An 18,981-nucleotide genomic window follows, 5' to 3' on the forward strand; every position below is an offset into this window, starting at 1 on the left:
GGTATCCATATATATATATGTGACCATTAGATGATACTACAGAAGAATTCTTCATCCAGGGGACATCAGGCTTAATATTTGTTTGTTGATTTGAACCGTGATACTGACTGATTAATATATTAATTGCTAGCTGTAATACTGGATCCCACACTTTAAATATCATAGGAAATCCATGATTAATGTTATAGCTGTACTCACTAACGTGAGTGAACTTCAGTAAGTAAATGGTTAACAAAATATCAGCATATTACTACACACAAAAATTTAAAACCATCAAAACATGTTTTATCTATATGTTTTTCAAAATGCATCCCTTTTGTCCCCATTAATTAATACAGTACAAAGCAGGCTGTTTCACTCATTTCATTAATCAACATTACAGTTATCTTACTGAAGAGGAACTTTTCCCTAATTTTGCAATACGATCTATAGCACTTGCATTGTAATTCAGTAACTGTAAAAAGCTGATGGCTTCTTGTTTGATAAAATTAGACTGTCGATTGTTATATTTTATATTTAGTTTTAACTATTTGAAAATTAAAAATTCCACCAAAATTTTCTTAGCGCCTTGAAGCTCCTACTAAGGAACATGCAGTGACAAATCCCCACACACCAGGTCTGCCTCAGGAGCAGAAGAGGGATTTACAGCCTGGGGACCGCATGGGTGCGGCCCATACCCCTTTCGAGGGATTCCTGCTATTGTGCTTCTCAAAAAAGTACGTAATTTGGATTGGTTCCATCCAAAAATAGTCAAGCTATATAACAGGGTAGACAGCCATAAAAACTGCAATTTGTTTTAGAAATTTTATAATTAAAAATGAACTTTATTTTGACATGCAGTTAACATGCAGTTAAGATATAAGTGCCAGAGACTGCACAAATGGAAGAAGGACCCTTTTGTGAAAACCAGTTATCACTGTGATGTAAAGCATAGACAGCCTTCTGTCTTTGCTTCATTTTTTATCTTAAATTTGGAATGCAAATTGATAGAATATACTTTGTGTACCAATAGCTTAGATGAATTTTGTTCCCTCTAAAATATAATTTTACGTATTAGTCTTTTCAAAGCTTTGAAGAAAGACAAAGATTTGCCTAATAAATACTATGTGTGACCCAGACTGGTATTTTGTCATATTTATTTATTTGTGTGATATATACGATTTGTAACGTAAGTAACCAAACACGGACCCATTGTTTATCCCTGCATTCACCATCACACCAATTGTGCAGGGTAAAATTAATCATGTCCATATTTGTGTTTAAATATGTTAATTATTAAATTCTTGACACTGCCACCAGGTGGTGTTGGGGTAAGAACAAATAATTTAACAGAACGAAAGTACTGGCGATTAATACAACAGATAAAAGAATATGCATACACGAGCGATTTCATTTCCATTACTACAGTGTTACCATACAACTTACTATCCTCGCTTAATACCGTAAAGATAATCTCCAGTCCTGCTGTCACCGCGGGAATATTTTTATTTTTTTCCCCATTTCCGTATCGGTGTTACTGCTTTTCTCATTCCCGTGTAGCCTTCTAGACAACATTACACGCAATTACACCACTGATTGTCATCAACGTTGACTAGGCACTGCAGTGACGTTCTATGCTTGTTTGAGACTATGGTACAATACGAATTATTATATGAAATGTATAATGTAAGATGCGGTTCATCTTTTTTTTATAGGACCGACCACGTATAACACGTATTTAACTTTAGCGAGAAAAAGTCACCTGAAGGCCCCCAGCTCTTCCAGCATGTCCGGGAAAAGACAGGAAGGATCATTGATCATTGGACATCATTGGATTTGTTATGATGTATAAATATCTTAGATAGTAGTTACTCTCCTCTAAATATAATTTTAATCATGCAACAAATCAATGGATTTTTAATATACTTGCGTTTCTACATAACACTTAAAGACACTTCGGGCATGTAAATGGAGAAAGAAACTAAAGTTATACCGAATCTCATACACAGAATATCAAGGTTACCAACTTTGGTCAGCCTGCTAGAGTGAGATGGTCAATTCGTCAGCACACCCAGACACACGCATTTATATGTATGTAACAGTTGTATTACCTTTTAAATAGTCTGTAGGGTTTGCTATCTACACCAACGCTTTTGGTGTCGCTGACTTTAGGTCTATACTAGTGTAAAATACACTTGCCGTAAGATTTCTTTGCGTCAGCGGGAGAGTCTGAAAGCGCGTCACACCAGATTCATGAGAGATGGAAACCTGGCATATTTAAATTTACGTCGCCGCAACACCCAGATCAAATATAATGCTAAGTTAAAATATGTTCCTGACCGGTAACATACACACATGATTTGGAACAGTCACCAGGCTGTCTCTGGCCCCGCCCCCTTCACCGGGTCCCGCCCCTCGCTGTTCCAGCATTTTCGCGAAAATGCTCGTCGAGTCGGGAAACTTCGACGCGTTTCGTACCGCTGGTATGAGTCCGGCTGCTTCGCGATGAGCCGCGACAGTTCGAGAAGAGCGGCAGTCAGGTATATAAGAGTGGGAGCCGGCTGGCCTCCCCATGCAGACCGAGAGACACGGACCGGAGGGAAGGCGAGTGTGCGCACAAATAACCGTGAGAGAAGGCGGCAAATAACCACTGTAAGTATGATGACAGCGATTTTCGGAATATTTGGCAGGCTGTAAGCATTTCCATTGCGAATAATAGACGCGTTTCAAAGTGCCAAATGTAGAATAGCGTTATGAAAACAAATGTTAAAACATATATATATGTCAGAACTTTCACTGAAGGCAGCAGAGCATTCAAAGTTACTGCTAACTTTTCGTGAATATTCACTGCGCTTCCTATGTATTTTTATTGCATTATCTTTGCAGTGGCTTGTCATTGTGCGTGCTAATCATAAATAGTTCATAAGTACTTTGTGGAAAATTTATAATTAGAGTATGTATTCTACGTACTGTTTTAAAATGAAAATAACGAAATCGTGTTCTTGCCGCTTTTCTAACTGTATGCGTGATTTAATGTTATCTGACAGGTGAACGATAAAGTCTTACAGTAAAAATCATCGCATAAAAACATATTTATGTAATTTTTATCTATTAATAATTGCTTATTTTGAAGACACAATGATATCAGAAAATAGTTTGATCATAAACGTATTTTTAATTTTGAGTTGATGGTTAAGTGTAACGTGTCATTTACAATATCATTTTATTTTTGTGTTTCAAGCAAAACTTAATTTTTCCCAAACATTACTCAGTTGTTTCATTTTGCTATAGGAAACTTAAGATGTCTTCAGTCAAAGGATTATCAATCGGCATCGACCTGGGCACCACCTACTCCTGCGTGGGAGTGTTTCAGCATGGAAAAGTGGAAATCATTGCCAACGACCAAGGTAACAGAACCACTCCCAGCTATGTGGCCTTCACAGACACCGAACGGCTTATCGGAGACGCTGCCAAGAACCAGGTGGCCATGAACCCCAATAATACCATCTTTGATGCCAAGCGGCTGATCGGCAGAAGGTTTGACGATCCTGTAGTGCAGTCCGACATGAAGCACTGGCCCTTCAAAGTGATCAGCGATGGAGGAAAACCCAAAGTTGAGGTTGAGTACAAAGGAGAGACCAAGGCATTCTACCCAGAAGAAATCTCCTCCATGGTCCTGGTGAAAATGAAGGAGATTGCAGAAGCTTACCTGGGGCAGAAAGTGTCAAATGCTGTCATCACTGTCCCCGCCTACTTCAATGACTCCCAGCGCCAAGCCACCAAGGATGCAGGAGTGATTGCTGGGCTGAACGTGTTGAGGATCATCAACGAGCCCACAGCGGCTGCCATCGCCTACGGCCTAGATAAAGGCAAGAAGGGGGAGCACAATGTCCTGATCTTTGACCTGGGTGGGGGCACCTTTGACGTGTCCATCCTGACCATCGAGGATGGCATCTTTGAGGTGAAGGCCACAGCGGGAGACACCCATCTGGGTGGTGAGGACTTTGACAATCGCATGGTCAATCACTTTGTGGAGGAGTTCAAGAGGAAATACAAGAAGGATATCAGTCAGAACAAAAGGGCACTGAGGAGGCTGCGCACAGCATGTGAGAGGGCCAAGAGAACCTTGTCCTCCAGCTCCCAGGCCAGTATTGAGATTGATTCTCTGTTTGAAGGCATTGACTTCTACACATCAATCACCAGGGCACGCTTCGAGGAAATGAATTCTGACCTCTTCAGAGGAACACTGGAACCTGTGGAAAAATCCCTGAGAGATGCCAAACTGGACAAGTCGCACATCCATGACATAGTGCTGGTGGGAGGCTCCACTCGAATTCCCAAGATCCAGAAACTGCTGCAAGATTTCTTCAACGGCAGAGAGCTGAACAAGAGCATCAATCCAGACGAGGCAGTGGCCTGCGGTGCAGCTGTTCAGGCAGCTATCCTAATGGGTGATACCTCTGAGAATGTTCAAGACTTACTTCTGCTGGATGTGGCTCCATTGTCTCTGGGCATCGAGACAGCAGGAGGAGTCATGACTGCTCTTATCAAACGTAACACTACCATTCCCAGCAAACAGACGCAGACTTTCACCACCTATGCTGACAACCAGCCAGGGGTCTTGATCCAGGTGTATGAGGGAGAACGAGCCATGACTAAGGACAACAACCTGCTGGGCAAGTTTGATCTCACTGGCATCCCTCCGGCCCCACGGGGGGTCCCCCAGATCGAGGTGACCTTCGACATTGATGCCAATGGCATACTGAATGTGTCAGCAGTTGACAAGAGCACTGGAAAGGAGAACAAGATCACCATCACCAATGACAAGGGTCGTCTGAGCAAGGAGGATATAGAGCAGATGGTGCAAGAGGCAGAGAGGTACAAAGCTGCGGACGACCTTCAGAGAGAGAAAATCGCTGCCAAGAACTCTCTGGAATCATACGCCTTCAACATGAAGAGCAGTGTGGAAGATGAGAACCTGAAAGGCAAGATTAGTGAGGATGACAAGAAAAAGGTCATTGACATGTGCAGGGAGGCCATCACTTGGCTGGAGAACAATCAGCTGGCTGAGAAGGAAGAATATGAACATCAGCTGAAGGAGCTGGAGAAAGTGTGCAGCCCCATTGTCACCAAGCTGTACCAGGGAGGGACACCAGCTGGGGGCTGTGGCAGTCAGGCTCGGTCAACTTCCGCGTCCAACTCTCAGGGCCCAACCATTGAAGAGGTGGATTAAACATGGCGATGTCTTACCTATGGACTTATAAAATATTACCCCTTTAGTAAGATGACTGTGTCTAAAGCAATATTGTGTTCAGTTAATTATTCTTACATTTTGAATATTTTATACACATAACCAACATTCCCACACTGGTGATGTTTACAGTTGTATTTCTGCAATTAATTGTGTTCGCTGTAGTGGTACCACTTGCCTCCTGTTTTACTTTCAGTCATTCATTGTTGGACTTTAAATAATGTAAATAAAGTATTTAACCTTTAAAATGAGTGTCGACTCATCCTTTCCTCTAGCTTTTCATGTGTTTCTGCAATATTCTTGGATAAGAACGTTTTCGTACTGAATCCCATTCTGTTCATTTCAAAGGTCCGTGATTTTCCACACATTTCTAGATTCCATTTTACACAGGGAGTTATTCTCCTGTTAGGTTTAGTCTATATCTGCTTTGCAATAGCTTCAGCCTAAACAAATGTGGCAGATGATCATTCTACATCTAGTTTAGCCAGAGCAAACACAGATCAACAGTATCTTTGGAAATACCTTCTAAATGATCATTTACTATATGATCAGCTTCTTTCCTGAATATGTATAGTCTAATGTAGTTGTGGGATTTTCCAAATTATAATTATCTACAGTTTCATATTCAAACTAGTGTGCTTTTTAAGCTTTAGAAAAGAATCAGTTTCCTGACCTTCTAAACAGTCCAATCACAAATCAAGAATGCAGAGTCTCTTATACTTTCAGATTTATTGGTTTTTATTTTATTTTTCACTACAATTTGCGACAAAATCTATATAAATGTTTGTTATGATCAGAGTGTATTTCTGCTTGAATATGTGATCCAGTAACTAATTTAAATATTTTTCAGTAAAGCACCACATGGTGGCGCTGTGGCTGGCACTGTTGTCTCACACCACTGGAATGCAGGGCTGGAGTCTCCCCCCATTGGCTCTGTCTGAGTATAATTTACATATTCTCCCTGTGGGGGTTTTCTGGGTTCTCTGGTTTCCCCCCATAGTCCCAAAAACTTGCTGAAGTGAAATGGAATTGCCAAATAGTCCATACGTGTGTAACGTACGTGAAATTGTGTGAATGCCCTGCAATGATCTGGCGCCCCATCCTGGGTAATTCTCTGCACCTCTAGCTTCTGGACCCCTGCCACCCTGCATAGGATAATCCAGCATGGAACATTCATTAATATTTGACTGTGATTCACTGGAGATTCTTAACACTGCTGCCCAGTGACACAAAAATGATTCCTCAAAATGCTCCTTACACTGCCTAACATTGTTCCAGCTTTCGTCAGTGCTTCCCCATTCTTGAGCAAGGTTCCACCTCCCTGTCCTGTGGTAGCGAATGATTTTCTAAAACATTGTAGCTGCTGGATAACCTCTTTCCATGCTCTCTCCAAACATGTTCCACCACAGAGATTGGGCTGAAGCACCTTCAGGGTGATCTCAGACAAAACAAAAGTGGAGCAGAAGCTGAATTTTTCCTGAGAAAGTCAGTGTGCACATTTTCTTAAACAAACACTGTTGATAAATTTATTTTGAGTGGGCAAAATAATACACAAACCTCAGAAAATTACTTGTTTCTGCAAAAAAGTAGTAATACTGTAAAACAACTTGCAACATTTCACACCTTTTCATGTGGCTGTTTTGCACCAAATTATGGAGAGCAGTATGAATAAGAGTACTGATAAGTATTAGTCTCAATATCAGTAAAATCCTAATGATAGCCACTAAGAGGACTCCCCATGAAAACACAGGGAGACCCAGGGAGGAGACTGGAACCCGGGTTCCAGAGGTGTGAGGCAACACCACTACGCCACCATGTGGCCCACACTGCTACTGACCTCCCCCAATTAAATCTTACTGAAAGGAGGAAGAATGGCATTGAGAATGAAGAAATCTCTTAGTCAAGAATCTCGCTCAAGCGCACAAAAAGCTAGGGGAGAGGATAAATTGACACCAATTTTAAAGTTTAAATACTTTATTCACATTATTACAAGTCCAGCAATGAACTAAAACTAAAACATTCAGTTGGTCACTTTTTTACTTCCCACCCATCTAAAAGTACATTTGGCACCATTACAGTGAACACAAGTTAATGCTGTAATACATTTCATGGTATCTTCCATGTGGGACTGAAATAAAAAAAAAACATTCAAATTAGGTCTCTTTTTTTTAATATTAAGATTTTTTGTGAAAATATTTTACAAGTCCATAGGTAAGACATCGCCATGTTTAATCCACCTCTTCGATGGTTGGGCCCTGAGAGTTGGACGCGGAAGTTGACCGAGCCTGACTGCCACAGCCCCCAGCTGGTGTCCCTCCCTGGTACAGCTTGGTGACAATGGGGCTGCACACTTTCTCCAGCTCCTTCAGCTGATGTTCATATTCCTCCTTCTCAGCCAGCTGATTGTTCTCCAGCCAAGTGATGGCCTCCCTGCACTTGTCAATGACCTTTTTCTTGTCATCCTCACTAATCTTGCCTTTCAGGTTCTCATCTTCCACACTGCTCTTCATGTTGAAGGCGTATGATTCCAGAGAGTTCTTGGCAGCGATTTTCTCTCTCTGAAGGTCGTCCGCAGCTTTGTACCTCTCTGCCTCTTGCACCATCTGCTCTATATCCTCCTTGCTCAGACGACCCTTGTCATTGGTGATGGTGATCTTGTTCTCCTTTCCAGTGCTCTTGTCAACTGCTGACACATTCAGTATGCCATTGGCATCAATGTCGAAGGTCACCTCGATCTGGGGGACCCCCCGTGGGGCTGGAGGGATGCCAGTGAGATCAAACTTGCCCAGCAGGTTGTTGTCCTTAGTCATGGCTCGTTCTCCCTCATACACCTGGATCAAGACCCCTGGCTGATTGTCAGCATAGGTGGTGAAAGTCTGCGTCTGTTTGCTGGGAATGGTAGTGTTACGTTTGATAAGAGCAGTCATGACTCCTCCTGCCGTCTCGATGCCCAGAGACAATGGAGCCACATCCAGCAGAAGTAAGTCTTGAACATTCTCAGAGGTATCACCCATTAGGATAGCTGCCTGAACAGCTGCACCGCAGGCCACTGCCTCGTCTGGATTGATGCTCTTGTTCAGCTCTCTGCCGTTGAAGAAATCTTGCAGCAGTTTCTGGATCTTGGGAATTCGAGTGGAGCCTCCCACCAGCACTATGTCATGGATGTGCGACTTGTCCAGTTTGGCATCTCTCAGGGCTTTTTCCACAGGTTCCAGTGTTCCTCTGAAGAGGTCAGAATTCATTTCCTCGAAGCGTGCCCTGGTGATTGATGTGTAGAAGTCAATGCCTTCAAACAGGGAATCAATCTCAATACTGGCCTGGGAGCTGGAGGACAAGGTTCTCTTGGCCCTCTCACATGCTGTGCGCAGCCTCCTCAGTGCCCTTTTGTTCTGACTGATATCCTTCTTGTATTTCCTCTTGAACTCCTCCACAAAGTGATTGACCATGCGATTGTCAAAGTCCTCACCACCCAGATGGGTGTCTCCCGCTGTGGCCTTCACCTCAAAGATGCCATCCTCGATGGTCAGGATGGACACGTCAAAGGTGCCCCCACCCAGGTCAAAGATCAGGACATTGTGCTCCCCCTTCTTGCCTTTATCTAGGCCGTAGGCGATGGCAGCCGCTGTGGGCTCGTTGATGATCCTCAACACGTTCAGCCCAGCAATCACTCCTGCATCCTTGGTGGCTTGGCGCTGGGAGTCATTGAAGTAGGCGGGGACAGTGATGACAGCATTTGACACTTTCTGCCCCAGGTAAGCTTCTGCAATCTCCTTCATTTTCACCAGGACCATGGAGGAGATTTCTTCTGGGTAGAATGCCTTGGTCTCTCCTTTGTACTCAACCTCAACTTTGGGCTTTCCTCCATCGCTGATCACTTTGAAGGGCCAGTGCTTCATGTCGGACTGCACTACAGGATCGTCAAACCTTCTGCCGATCAGCCGCTTGGCATCAAAGATGGTATTATTGGGGTTCATGGCCACCTGGTTCTTGGCAGCGTCTCCAATGAGCCGTTCGGTGTCTGTGAAGGCCACATAGCTGGGAGTGGTTCTGTTACCCTGGTCGTTGGCAATGATTTCCACTTTTCCATGCTGAAACACTCCCACGCAGGAGTAGGTGGTGCCCAGGTCGATGCCGATTGATAATCCTTTGACTGAAGACATCTTAAGTATCAGAAGTAGCCTCCTAAAACAAAATGAAACACAACTGAGGATTGTTTGGGGACATTTGTTTAAAACAGAAAATATGCTGAAAAACACTTAACCATCTGTGTTCTCCTAAAAATAATTTCACCCACACAGGCTATCATTATCTAAAGTCCTTATTTGGCATTCGAAGCTGCAATCATACCTTTTCATTGTTAGCATAAGTGTTTTTCTAGCCCTGGCTAAAACCCTATAGCCTTCGTCCTCGTTACATTACTCTCATCTTATAAACGCGTTTTTTAAAATGTGACTTATCAATCGATTTTTATTAAAGCAGAATTACTAAAGCAAAAAGCTATTTTACTTTGTGTATATAAACATGCCATGATTAAAATATCGTTAATATGATACTCCCCCCATTTGTAAGTTTAACTTAAATCTGATAACATTAAACCACGTAACTTTCTTCGCTAGTACAGCGTGAGTAAAGCGGTAAGAACGCTTTTTAGTTGATTTCCATGACAATAGTGATTAGGGATGTTCTGCCTTCAAAGTCCTTCTGAACTCTGTGATTCCATCAAACAATTAAAAGCGTAACCACATCAAACTAGAAACGATGCAGTAATAATACAGAAGAAGCGCAGGGAGGTAAATATTTCTGTAACCATAAGCGTAATATTTATAAGAAGAACTGTCGCCCACAATGAAAGTCATAACAGTCTATATGTGTTTTAACATTTTGTTTTCATAACACTACTCTGCATTTATGTAACTTAAGTTTGAACTTACAGTCTGGTTAATTCAATTTTGTTATCCAAAGAGCTCAAATTATACTTACAGTCGTTATGTGTTGTGTTCTCCAGAAGTGGAAATCTGTGTTCCTTGTCTGCAGACCCCTCTCTTTTGCGCTCGCGTTTGCTCTCTTTGAACATGCATAGTAGCGGATATCCACGCTTATATACTCCGTTGCGGCGGTTCTCGAACTCTCCCGGCGCGTCGTGAAGCGGCAGAATGGTTTCAGCGTTATTGCAGACAGCAAACCTTCCTGACTGTCACCGGGAAGCCTTTCCTAATATGCTGCAAAGCGCATAGGGGGCGGGATCGAGCTTATGCCTTATCGGTAACAGATAAGAGGAAATCTGTGGAAATCTCTAAGGTCTAAGTAACTGACAAATGGCCGTTTACGTGCTTTTGGGGTTTGTATTTTTGTCCAGAGTTCTGAAATGAGCAGAAGCAACATCAATGAAATTCTTTGATATAATTATTTTTGTTCCTAACAACTTAGGTTCAGGCTCGGAGTGGCCCATCCGGAGACTCGGGAGAATTAGCTGTTGTGACGGTCAGAAACAAATAAAAATCAAATGTTTAAAATCGAAAGCAAAATAATTGTACAACTTTAAAATTCTACAGCAACGCTGCAGGGCGTTAACTAGCGAGTTTTGTCACGTGCGCCCCCCACACACACAGTAAACCACGATTGCTCTGCAGAGACTCGCGCAAACATGCAGCACGCGCGTCAATGAGCGAGCGCAGTGCGCGGCTGCGGAGGTTCCGCAATTAATCGCTTGCTATTGCTAATCACTACAAGTGTCTCAAACGATAGATGTTAGAAAGGGACCTGGCGGGGCTGAAACATTCAGACGCTATTATTATTGGTATTTATTTTCTTCTAAAAATGTCAGTAATTTAAGATAATAAGACTAGAATTGTGGCATCATTTATTAAAGTTCCCCCAGAAAGAAGATAATCAGCTGGTCTTGGACATAAAACTTACGGGCTGAAAATTAGTCCCACTCCATGCCTGTCCGGGGGTATTCCCTGCCTTGTGCCTTCAGTTTCTAGGATAGGTCTTGAAACTCCAGGACTCTGTAGTTAAACAAGTGAGTATAGAAAATGGATGGATGGACAGATGGATGGATAGTAGCAGTGTGACTCAGCAGACAGCCAGTCACTTTTCATGTCTGTGACTGAGGGTTGAAATCTCATTCTGCTTTTTGTGTGCTTAACAATTCATTCCTTTTGGAAGACCAGTTTACTAAAATGGTTTTAGCTTAAAGAAATCTGGTGGATGTTAATTCCAACCTGATTTTTTTTTATGAATTTAGTTTTAGAGCAGATTTCATGCTGAAACATATATCTTTTACATTCTTCGTCTATATCTTAGCTAATAGTTTTGTGTTATTTTGCATTCATTTATAAGGTATGTTTCTTTCGTACATCTCCCAGCTTCTTTAGATCTGGATCATGCATCCATCCTATATGAACATTTAGTCAACATTGGATCAAAAACAAAACAAAAATGAACAGGTAGGCCCTACATGAGAATACTTTTCTTCACTAACCCAATCTTGCTCCCCATTGCTTGGGAGTCACAGTGCAGGGTCAGCTGACATGCAGCACAGAGCTGGGGGTTACAGGTCTCGCTCAAGGACCCACAGACATGTAACTGTTCTACTGAGGCTGGGACTTGAACCAGCAACCGTCAGATCACAGGCACAGAGACTTAGCCTGCTGAGCTGCTCACTGCCTGGATCACAGTGAGCACAAGGCATGGGTCACCCTGGCCAGCTGCCAGTCTAACACAGTGCACATAAACACCTGTAATCACCAAACTTAGTGTAAACAGTTCACCAAATCCTTGGGCTTTGAAACGAAACCAGAGTAGCTGAATATATCCCAGGTAAACCTTGGGCTGAATGTTTAAACCGTACGTTCAATAGAATAGATAACGACATTTGGAGCATGTAAATATTGAAAAAGCCTACTATGTAATATCCAAGCTCATATAAAGAATATTTACATTCACATTGCTGTAATCGAATAGTAGCACTACGTTAGGATTAAACGCTTAATTTAGTCCTTACACTTATGTGTCGTAGAACTGACCAATTATGACGTTATCTGCAACTTGGAATCGTCACCGCTGAAATGGGATTTCTCGGAGTTTTTTTATTTTTAGTATTTGTTGCAGGCAAAACCGCTCGATCCGCTGCCAAGTGGAATATTAGAATATATTGGTAAAATTGCGAGTTCAATAATCGTTTAAAGCCACCAGTGAAGAGACATAAGTAATTATTTGTATATTTTATACTACATAAACAATCACATATCAGTGCTCATTTTTATATCTTTTCTGAATTCAAGATAGTAATTTCTTAGGCAGGCGGTTAGTTAGGTCTTAGTAAAATAAACTTACAATTCAACATTAACGGTAAATAAAATCTGCGCCAATTATCAATTATTTTGTTTACTGCACAGGCTCTCGTTTACGTTATGCGCACCACGGCACGTCAGCTTTCCTGTCGGTTCTAGCCCGGTCACTGTATTTTTTCACGTGCCACGGCTACGACCACGGAAGCATGGCTGTGAGTTGCTCAAACCCCTGGTGCAGTCAACTTCACTGGAAATGAAACGAGCTCTCTCAGTATAACGCATCGACTTCGAGGTAAATGAAATGTGTTCGCCGTCCTTACGTTCTCTGCAAGAGCCTATACCAACACACATAAATGCGCACTGCGATGGCGTCACATGACGTGAGATTATCAACATGCAAATAGTTTGTTGATTTGGCCATTGCTTGCGTAAGAGCCACAGAAATTTTGAAAAATTACCAGCACTTACAAATATTTCGGAATTTGTTTAATGTTTCGTTACTTTTTGTGATCGCAGAGTCGCGAAATCCTACAGCGACAGTCACCAGGCTGTCTCTGACCCCGCCCCCTTCACCCGGTCTCGACCCTCGCTTTTCCAGCAATTTCGCGAAATGGCTCGTCGGGTCGGGAAACTTCGACGCGTTTCGTACCGCAGGTATGAGTCCGGCTGCTGCGCGATGAGCCGCGACAGTTCGAGAAGAGCGGCAGTCAGGTATATAAGAGTGGGAGCCGGCTGGCCTCCCCATGCAGACCGAGAGACACGGACCGGAGGGAAGGCGAGTGTGCGCACAAATAACCGTGAGAGAAGGCGGCAAATAACCACTGTAAGTATGATGACAGCGATTTTCGGAATATTTGGCAGGCTGTAAGCATTTCCATTGCGAATAATAGACGCGTTTCAAAGTGCCAAATGTAGAATAGCGTTATGAAATCAAATCTTAAAACATATTTATGTCAGAACTTTCACTGAAGGCAACAGAGCATTATATAAGTTACTGCTAACTTTTCGTGAATATTCACTGCGCTTCCTATGTATTTTTATTGCATTATCTTTGCAGTAGCTTGTCATTGTCCGTGCGAATCATAAATATAGCTCACAAGTACTTTATGGAAAATTAATAATTAGAGTATATATTCTACTGTTTTAAAATAAAATAACGAAATCGTGTTCTTGCCACTTTTCTGACTGTATGCGTGATTTAATGTTATCTGACAGGTGAACGATTAAGTCTTACAGTAAAAATCATCACATAAAAACATGTTTCTGTAATTTTTATTTATTAATAATTGCTTATTTTGAAGACACACAATAATATCAGAAAATAGTTTGATCATAAACATATTTCTAATTTTGAGTTTATGGTTTAAGTGTAACGTGTCATTTACAATATCGTGGATTAATCTTACTTCAGGAACCCCAACTAACATGGTTAATTGTTTTGTTTTATTTTTGTGTTTCAAGCAAAACTTAATTTTTCCCAAACATTACTCAGTTGTTTCATTTTGCTATAGGAGACTTAAGATGTCTTCAGCCAAAGGATTATCAATCGGCATCGACCTGGGCACCACCTACTCCTGCGTGGGAGTGTTTCAGCATGGAAAAGTGGAAATCATTGCCAACGACCAGGGTAACAGAACCACTCCCAGCTATGTGGCCTTCACAGACACCGAACGGCTCATCGGAGACGCTGCCAAGAACCAGGTGGCCATGAACCCCAATAATACCATCTTTGATGCCAAGCGGCTGATCGGCAGAAGGTTTGACGATCCTGTAGTGCAGTCCGACATGAAGCACTGGCCCTTCAAAGTGATCAGCGATGGAGGAAAGCCCAAAGTTGAGGTTGAGTACAAAGGAGAGACCAAGGCATTCTACCCAGAAGAAATCTCCTCCATGGTCCTGGTGAAAATGAAGGAGATTGCAGAAGCTTACCTGGGGCAGAAAGTGTCAAATGCTGTCATCACTGTCCCCGCCTACTTCAATGACTCCCAGCGCCAAGCCACCAAGGATGCAGGAGTGATTGCTGGGCTGAACGTGTTGAGGATCATCAACGAGCCCACAGCGGCTGCCATCGCCTACGGCCTAGATAAAGGCAAGAAGGGGGAGCACAATGTCCTGATCTTTGACCTGGGTGGGGGCACCTTTGACGTGTCCATCCTGACCATCGAGGATGGCATCTTTGAGGTGAAGGCCACAGCGGGAGACACCCATCTGGGTGGTGAGGACTTTGACAATCGCATGGTCAATCACTTTGTGGAGGAGTTCAAGAGGAAATACAAGAAGGATATCAGTCAGAACAAAAGGGCACTGAGGAGGCTGCGCACAGCATGTGAGAGGGCCAAGAGAACCTTGTCCTCCAGCTCCCAGGCCAGTATTGAGATTGATTCCCTGTTTGAAGACATTGACTTCTACACATCAATCACCAGGGCACGCTTCGAGGAAATGAATTCTGACCTCTTCAGAGGAACACTGGAACCTGTGGAAAAAGCCCTGAGAGATGCCAAACTGGACAAGTCGCACATCCATGACATAGTGCTGGTGGGAGGCTCCACTCGAATTCCCAAGATCCAGAAACTGCTGCAAGATTTCTTCAACGACAGAGAGCTGAACAAGAGCATCAATCCAGACGAGGCAGTGGCCTGCGGTGCAGCTGTTCAGGCAGCCATCCTAATGGGTGATACCTCTGAGAATGTTCAAGACTTACTTCTGCTGGATGTGGCTCCATTGTCTCTGGGCATCGAGACGGCAGGAGGAGTCATGACTGCTCTTATCAAACGTAACACTACCATTCCCAGCAAACAGACGCAGACTTTCACCACCTATGCTGACAACCAGCCAGGGGTCTTGATCCAGGTGTATGAGGGAGAACGAGCCATGACTAAGGACAACAACCTGCTGGGCAAGTTTGATCTCACTGGCATCCCTCCAGCCCCACGGGGGGTCCCCCAGATCGAGGTGACCTTCGACATTGATGCCAATGGCATTCTGAATGTGTCAGCAGTTGACAAGAGCACTGGAAAGGAGAACAAGATCACCATCACCAATGACAAGGGTCGTCTGAGCAAGGAGGATATAGAGCAGATGGTGCAAGAGGCAGAGAGGTACAAAGCTGCGGACGACCTTCAGAGAGAGAAAATCGCTGCCAAGAACTCTCTGGAATCATACGCCTTCAACATGAAGAGCAGTGTGGAGGATGAGAACCTGAAAGGCAAGATTAGTGAGGATGACAAGAAAAAGGTCATTGACAAGTGCAGGGAGGCCATCACTTGGCTGGAGAACAATCAGCTGGCTGAGAAGGAGGAATATGAACATCAGCTGAAGGAGCTGGAGAAAGTGTGCAGCCCCATTGTCACCAAGCTGTACCAGGGAGGGACACCAGCTGGGGGCTGTGGCAGTCAGGCTCGGTCAACTTCCGCGTCCAACTCTCAGGGCCCAACCATTGAAGAGGTGGATTAAACATGGCAAAACTTTAAGAACATAAGAACTATACAAACGAGAGGAGGCCATTCGGCCCATCAAGTTTGCTTGGGGAGAACTTAACTAATAGCTCAGAGTTGTTAAAATCTTATCTAGCTCTGATTTAAAGGAACCCAAGGATTCAGCTTGCACTACGTTATCAAGAAGACTATTCCATACTCTGACTACACGCTGTGTAAAGAAGTGCTTCCTTAAATCCAGTTTGAAATGTTCTCCCGCTAATTTCCACCTATGGCCACGAGTTCTTGTATTTGAACTAATGCTGAAGTAACTATTCGGTTGAACAGCATCCAAACCTGTTAGAATATTTGTACAATAGAATTGTAATTACACTATTTATGTTTAAAGTATTAAATATGTAATGTATAATTTATATATATATATTTCAATCTTTCAAAGATGTGTGGCCAGTTCATTATGCCATAGTCCTTACTGTCTGTGCCAGGCTCTTAAATGACAGATTTTGTCATTTTGGTTCCTTTAGATAAACATTGGCTTCATTTATATTGTTGTTGCTTTATCAACAGACCATCATACGTTTTAAAAGTTATAATGATGCCATTTTGTTGATCCCCATGGGGAAATTCTCTCTTTGCCTGCCCCATCCTGCTCTCCATGACACACAAACGCCAGCTTGGCAGCCAAGTCCCGACTTAAACCGGTGACTCTCTGATCTCAGGCACAGAAGCCACATGCGGCCTCATTATCTGACACCCATTTCCCTACCCAGATGTCAGCACTTTGAAGATGAATGGATGCATGATTTAGGTCAATTCCATCTATTTTCTGAACCTACTTGTCCCATGCAGGGTTGTGGGTGGTCTTCAGCCTATCTCAGGAGCTACAGGCACCAAGCAGGGAACAACTCGGGACAGAACACCAACCCATCACAGGGCACACACACACCTATGGGTAATTTGGAAACACCAATCAGCCTCAGCTATGGGGGTAATCCAGACTGCCCAGAGGAAACCTCGTGACAACACAGGGAGAACATGCAAACTCCACACACACACGGCACTTTGGCAAAGACTCAAACCCTGGTCCTAGAGGTGTGAGTGTTACCCACTGCACCACCAAGCCACCCCATTTAGTTCACTTATGCAATTTAAATTGTTACAGACATAATGTCCTTGTTGATTTAACTGTTAGTAAGCCCAATTTGTTCACCAATCCCAGCAGGTATATTGCATTGTATTCTATGACATGGGAAAGAGTTTGATGTTGGAGGGAACACAATAATTTAAATGTAAAGGTCCATTTATATAGGGGACGATTTAAGCCATATTAAATATTGGGGTACTGTCACATGTGTATAAAAAACACTATGACCAGTTTCTAATTACTAAAGTGCAATCTAGTGTGTTGCCCAGCAACGTATTGTGGTAGAAAAATTATAAATCAAGCACTTAGAATAAAAGTCTGGACCTCTTAGTTTGGTGAGTAAAGAAAATCTCTTTTATTCCAGCAAGTTCAGCAAAGCGCTCCCATCACACTCTGGCGCTTGGTACCAAGTCACACCCAGCACACAGAGCAACCAGTAGATAAAACATAACTCCCAGGACTTCTAAGTCCTGATTGGTCGTGAAACATCAACAAACTAAGCTGAAACGTATAACAAACACAATTCTCCCGCTCCATTGGTTCACCTTGGTAGCAAGGTAAAGTCCACCCATTGTACGGAACTTACTGGAGACAGCCTCGGCTTCTAGACTCTACATGAGATATGTATATAGATATTAATTATATGACATTGAATCAGTGTTAATGTTTGATTAATGATTAACACATTGACATATTGTCTCTGAATCACTGGAAATACATGGTTAACATATGATTAGTATGATTAACATAAGTATGATTAACATGATGCGATCAATTGCGTGACATATTATATATTGACTACCACTACTATTCTATTAAGCTATAACTCTTTGTGCACCAGTTGGGGTGGCTTCGAGTCTCTTCCTGCAAGTGGTTTCTCCCCCCCTTTGCTCCACTGTCTGCCCCTCCAAGGTCCGAGCTTCTGCGGAGCCACCTGCAGGCAGCTGTCACAAAGCGAGGTCACATAGTATTCAAAACAATCTCTTCTGGCCTAAGGCCTAAGACATAACAGACCCAATATGCCTCCCCTCCCGGGCCTACTAATGTCCAATTTTACTTAAGTATCTTCTCGGTTTTTTACACGACAACCACCCATTAGTTTCACAGAAGTTTTGATGTGTAATATCATTATTCACCACAAGGTGGAAGCATAACACCGTTTTCTGCAAAGACGAGACCAAAATAAAGTGCAACTTTTGCTTCTCAATCCATTGAGGATAATACACACAAAGACAGGGAATTGCAACTGTAACATAGCGTGTACATATGGAAAACAACATATTTTTATCATGAAAAACAATTTTGGCAGATTTATACTGGACGGGATGCCAGTCCATCATGAGCAACCGTGAGCATATATACGCACAAGCACAATCATACTCTCTGGGCAATTTAGACACGCCAATTACCCTAATTACATGTTTTCAGCCTCACTAAATCATTTAGGCGCGATTCAAACCATTATTTATCAACATTATATGTACATATTATATTATATTGCATTATTTTATATTGCATATATATATATATATATATATACACCAACACAGTTACTCTGCACTTCACTCCACAGGACTCACTCCCCTCCTATAACACTACACCGCATACTTCTGCGCTGCTTCGTGGCTTTTCGCGCCGCGCCGCGCCCCCCGCTTTCCGCGACAGCGCCCCTGGCGGCAGTGAGCGTAGCCGGCCCGGCAGACACTGATTCGCCGCCGGGAGCCTCGTCGTGTGAGTCATTCAGCTCCAGCGAGCAGCTCCGCCGAGTGTCGGGATGTGACCCCGGAACAGGACGCCTCTTCTCTAACAACACACCATTCAAATAAAACGGACCCAATAAAGGGGCTGATCTCGATCAGGAGAGGTAAGACATTTAAT

General features: G+C 43.0%; 4 protein-coding genes across 5 annotated transcripts in view; 3 read left to right on the forward strand and 1 right to left on the reverse strand.

Moving 5' to 3' along the window:
* Positions 1–2,423: 2,423 nt before the first annotated feature.
* On the forward strand, positions 2,424–5,478 carry LOC111834334 (heat shock 70 kDa protein). The gene is made up of 2 exons (XM_072713326.1): positions 2,424–2,631; positions 3,271–5,478. The coding sequence occupies exon 2, from the start codon at positions 3,281–3,283 to the stop codon at positions 5,210–5,212; it is 1,932 nt and encodes a 643-aa protein (XP_072569427.1). The 5' UTR covers positions 2,424–2,631; positions 3,271–3,280; the 3' UTR covers positions 5,213–5,478.
* A 1,759-nt stretch (positions 5,479–7,237) lies between these two features.
* Positions 7,238–10,425, reverse strand: LOC111834397 (heat shock 70 kDa protein). The gene is made up of 2 exons (XM_072713327.1): positions 10,211–10,425; positions 7,238–9,412 (listed from the first exon to the last, which is right to left on the reverse strand). The coding sequence occupies exon 2, from the start codon at positions 9,388–9,390 to the stop codon at positions 7,459–7,461; it is 1,932 nt and encodes a 643-aa protein (XP_072569428.1). The 5' UTR covers positions 9,391–9,412; positions 10,211–10,425; the 3' UTR covers positions 7,238–7,458.
* Positions 10,426–13,107: 2,682 nt separating this feature from the next.
* On the forward strand, positions 13,108–16,503 carry LOC111834346 (heat shock 70 kDa protein-like). The gene is made up of 2 exons (XM_023793515.2): positions 13,108–13,348; positions 14,037–16,503. The coding sequence occupies exon 2, from the start codon at positions 14,047–14,049 to the stop codon at positions 15,976–15,978; it is 1,932 nt and encodes a 643-aa protein (XP_023649283.2). The 5' UTR covers positions 13,108–13,348; positions 14,037–14,046; the 3' UTR covers positions 15,979–16,503.
* A 2,294-nt stretch (positions 16,504–18,797) lies between these two features.
* ctnnbip1 (catenin, beta interacting protein 1) overlaps positions 18,798–18,981 on the forward strand; it is a 29,936-nt gene continuing 29,752 nt past the window's right edge. The window contains exon 1 of one of the 2 annotated variants that reach the window (XM_072713328.1): positions 18,798–18,967. The gene's annotated coding sequence lies outside the window, so the exon portion shown is untranslated. The remainder of the gene's footprint in view (positions 18,968–18,981) is intronic. The other variant, XM_023793547.2, reaches the window with a different exon arrangement.

Source organism: Paramormyrops kingsleyae, chromosome 6, assembly GCF_048594095.1.
Source record: "Paramormyrops kingsleyae isolate MSU_618 chromosome 6, PKINGS_0.4, whole genome shotgun sequence".
In the NCBI taxonomy this organism is placed as follows: Eukaryota; Metazoa; Chordata; class Actinopteri; order Osteoglossiformes; family Mormyridae; genus Paramormyrops; species Paramormyrops kingsleyae.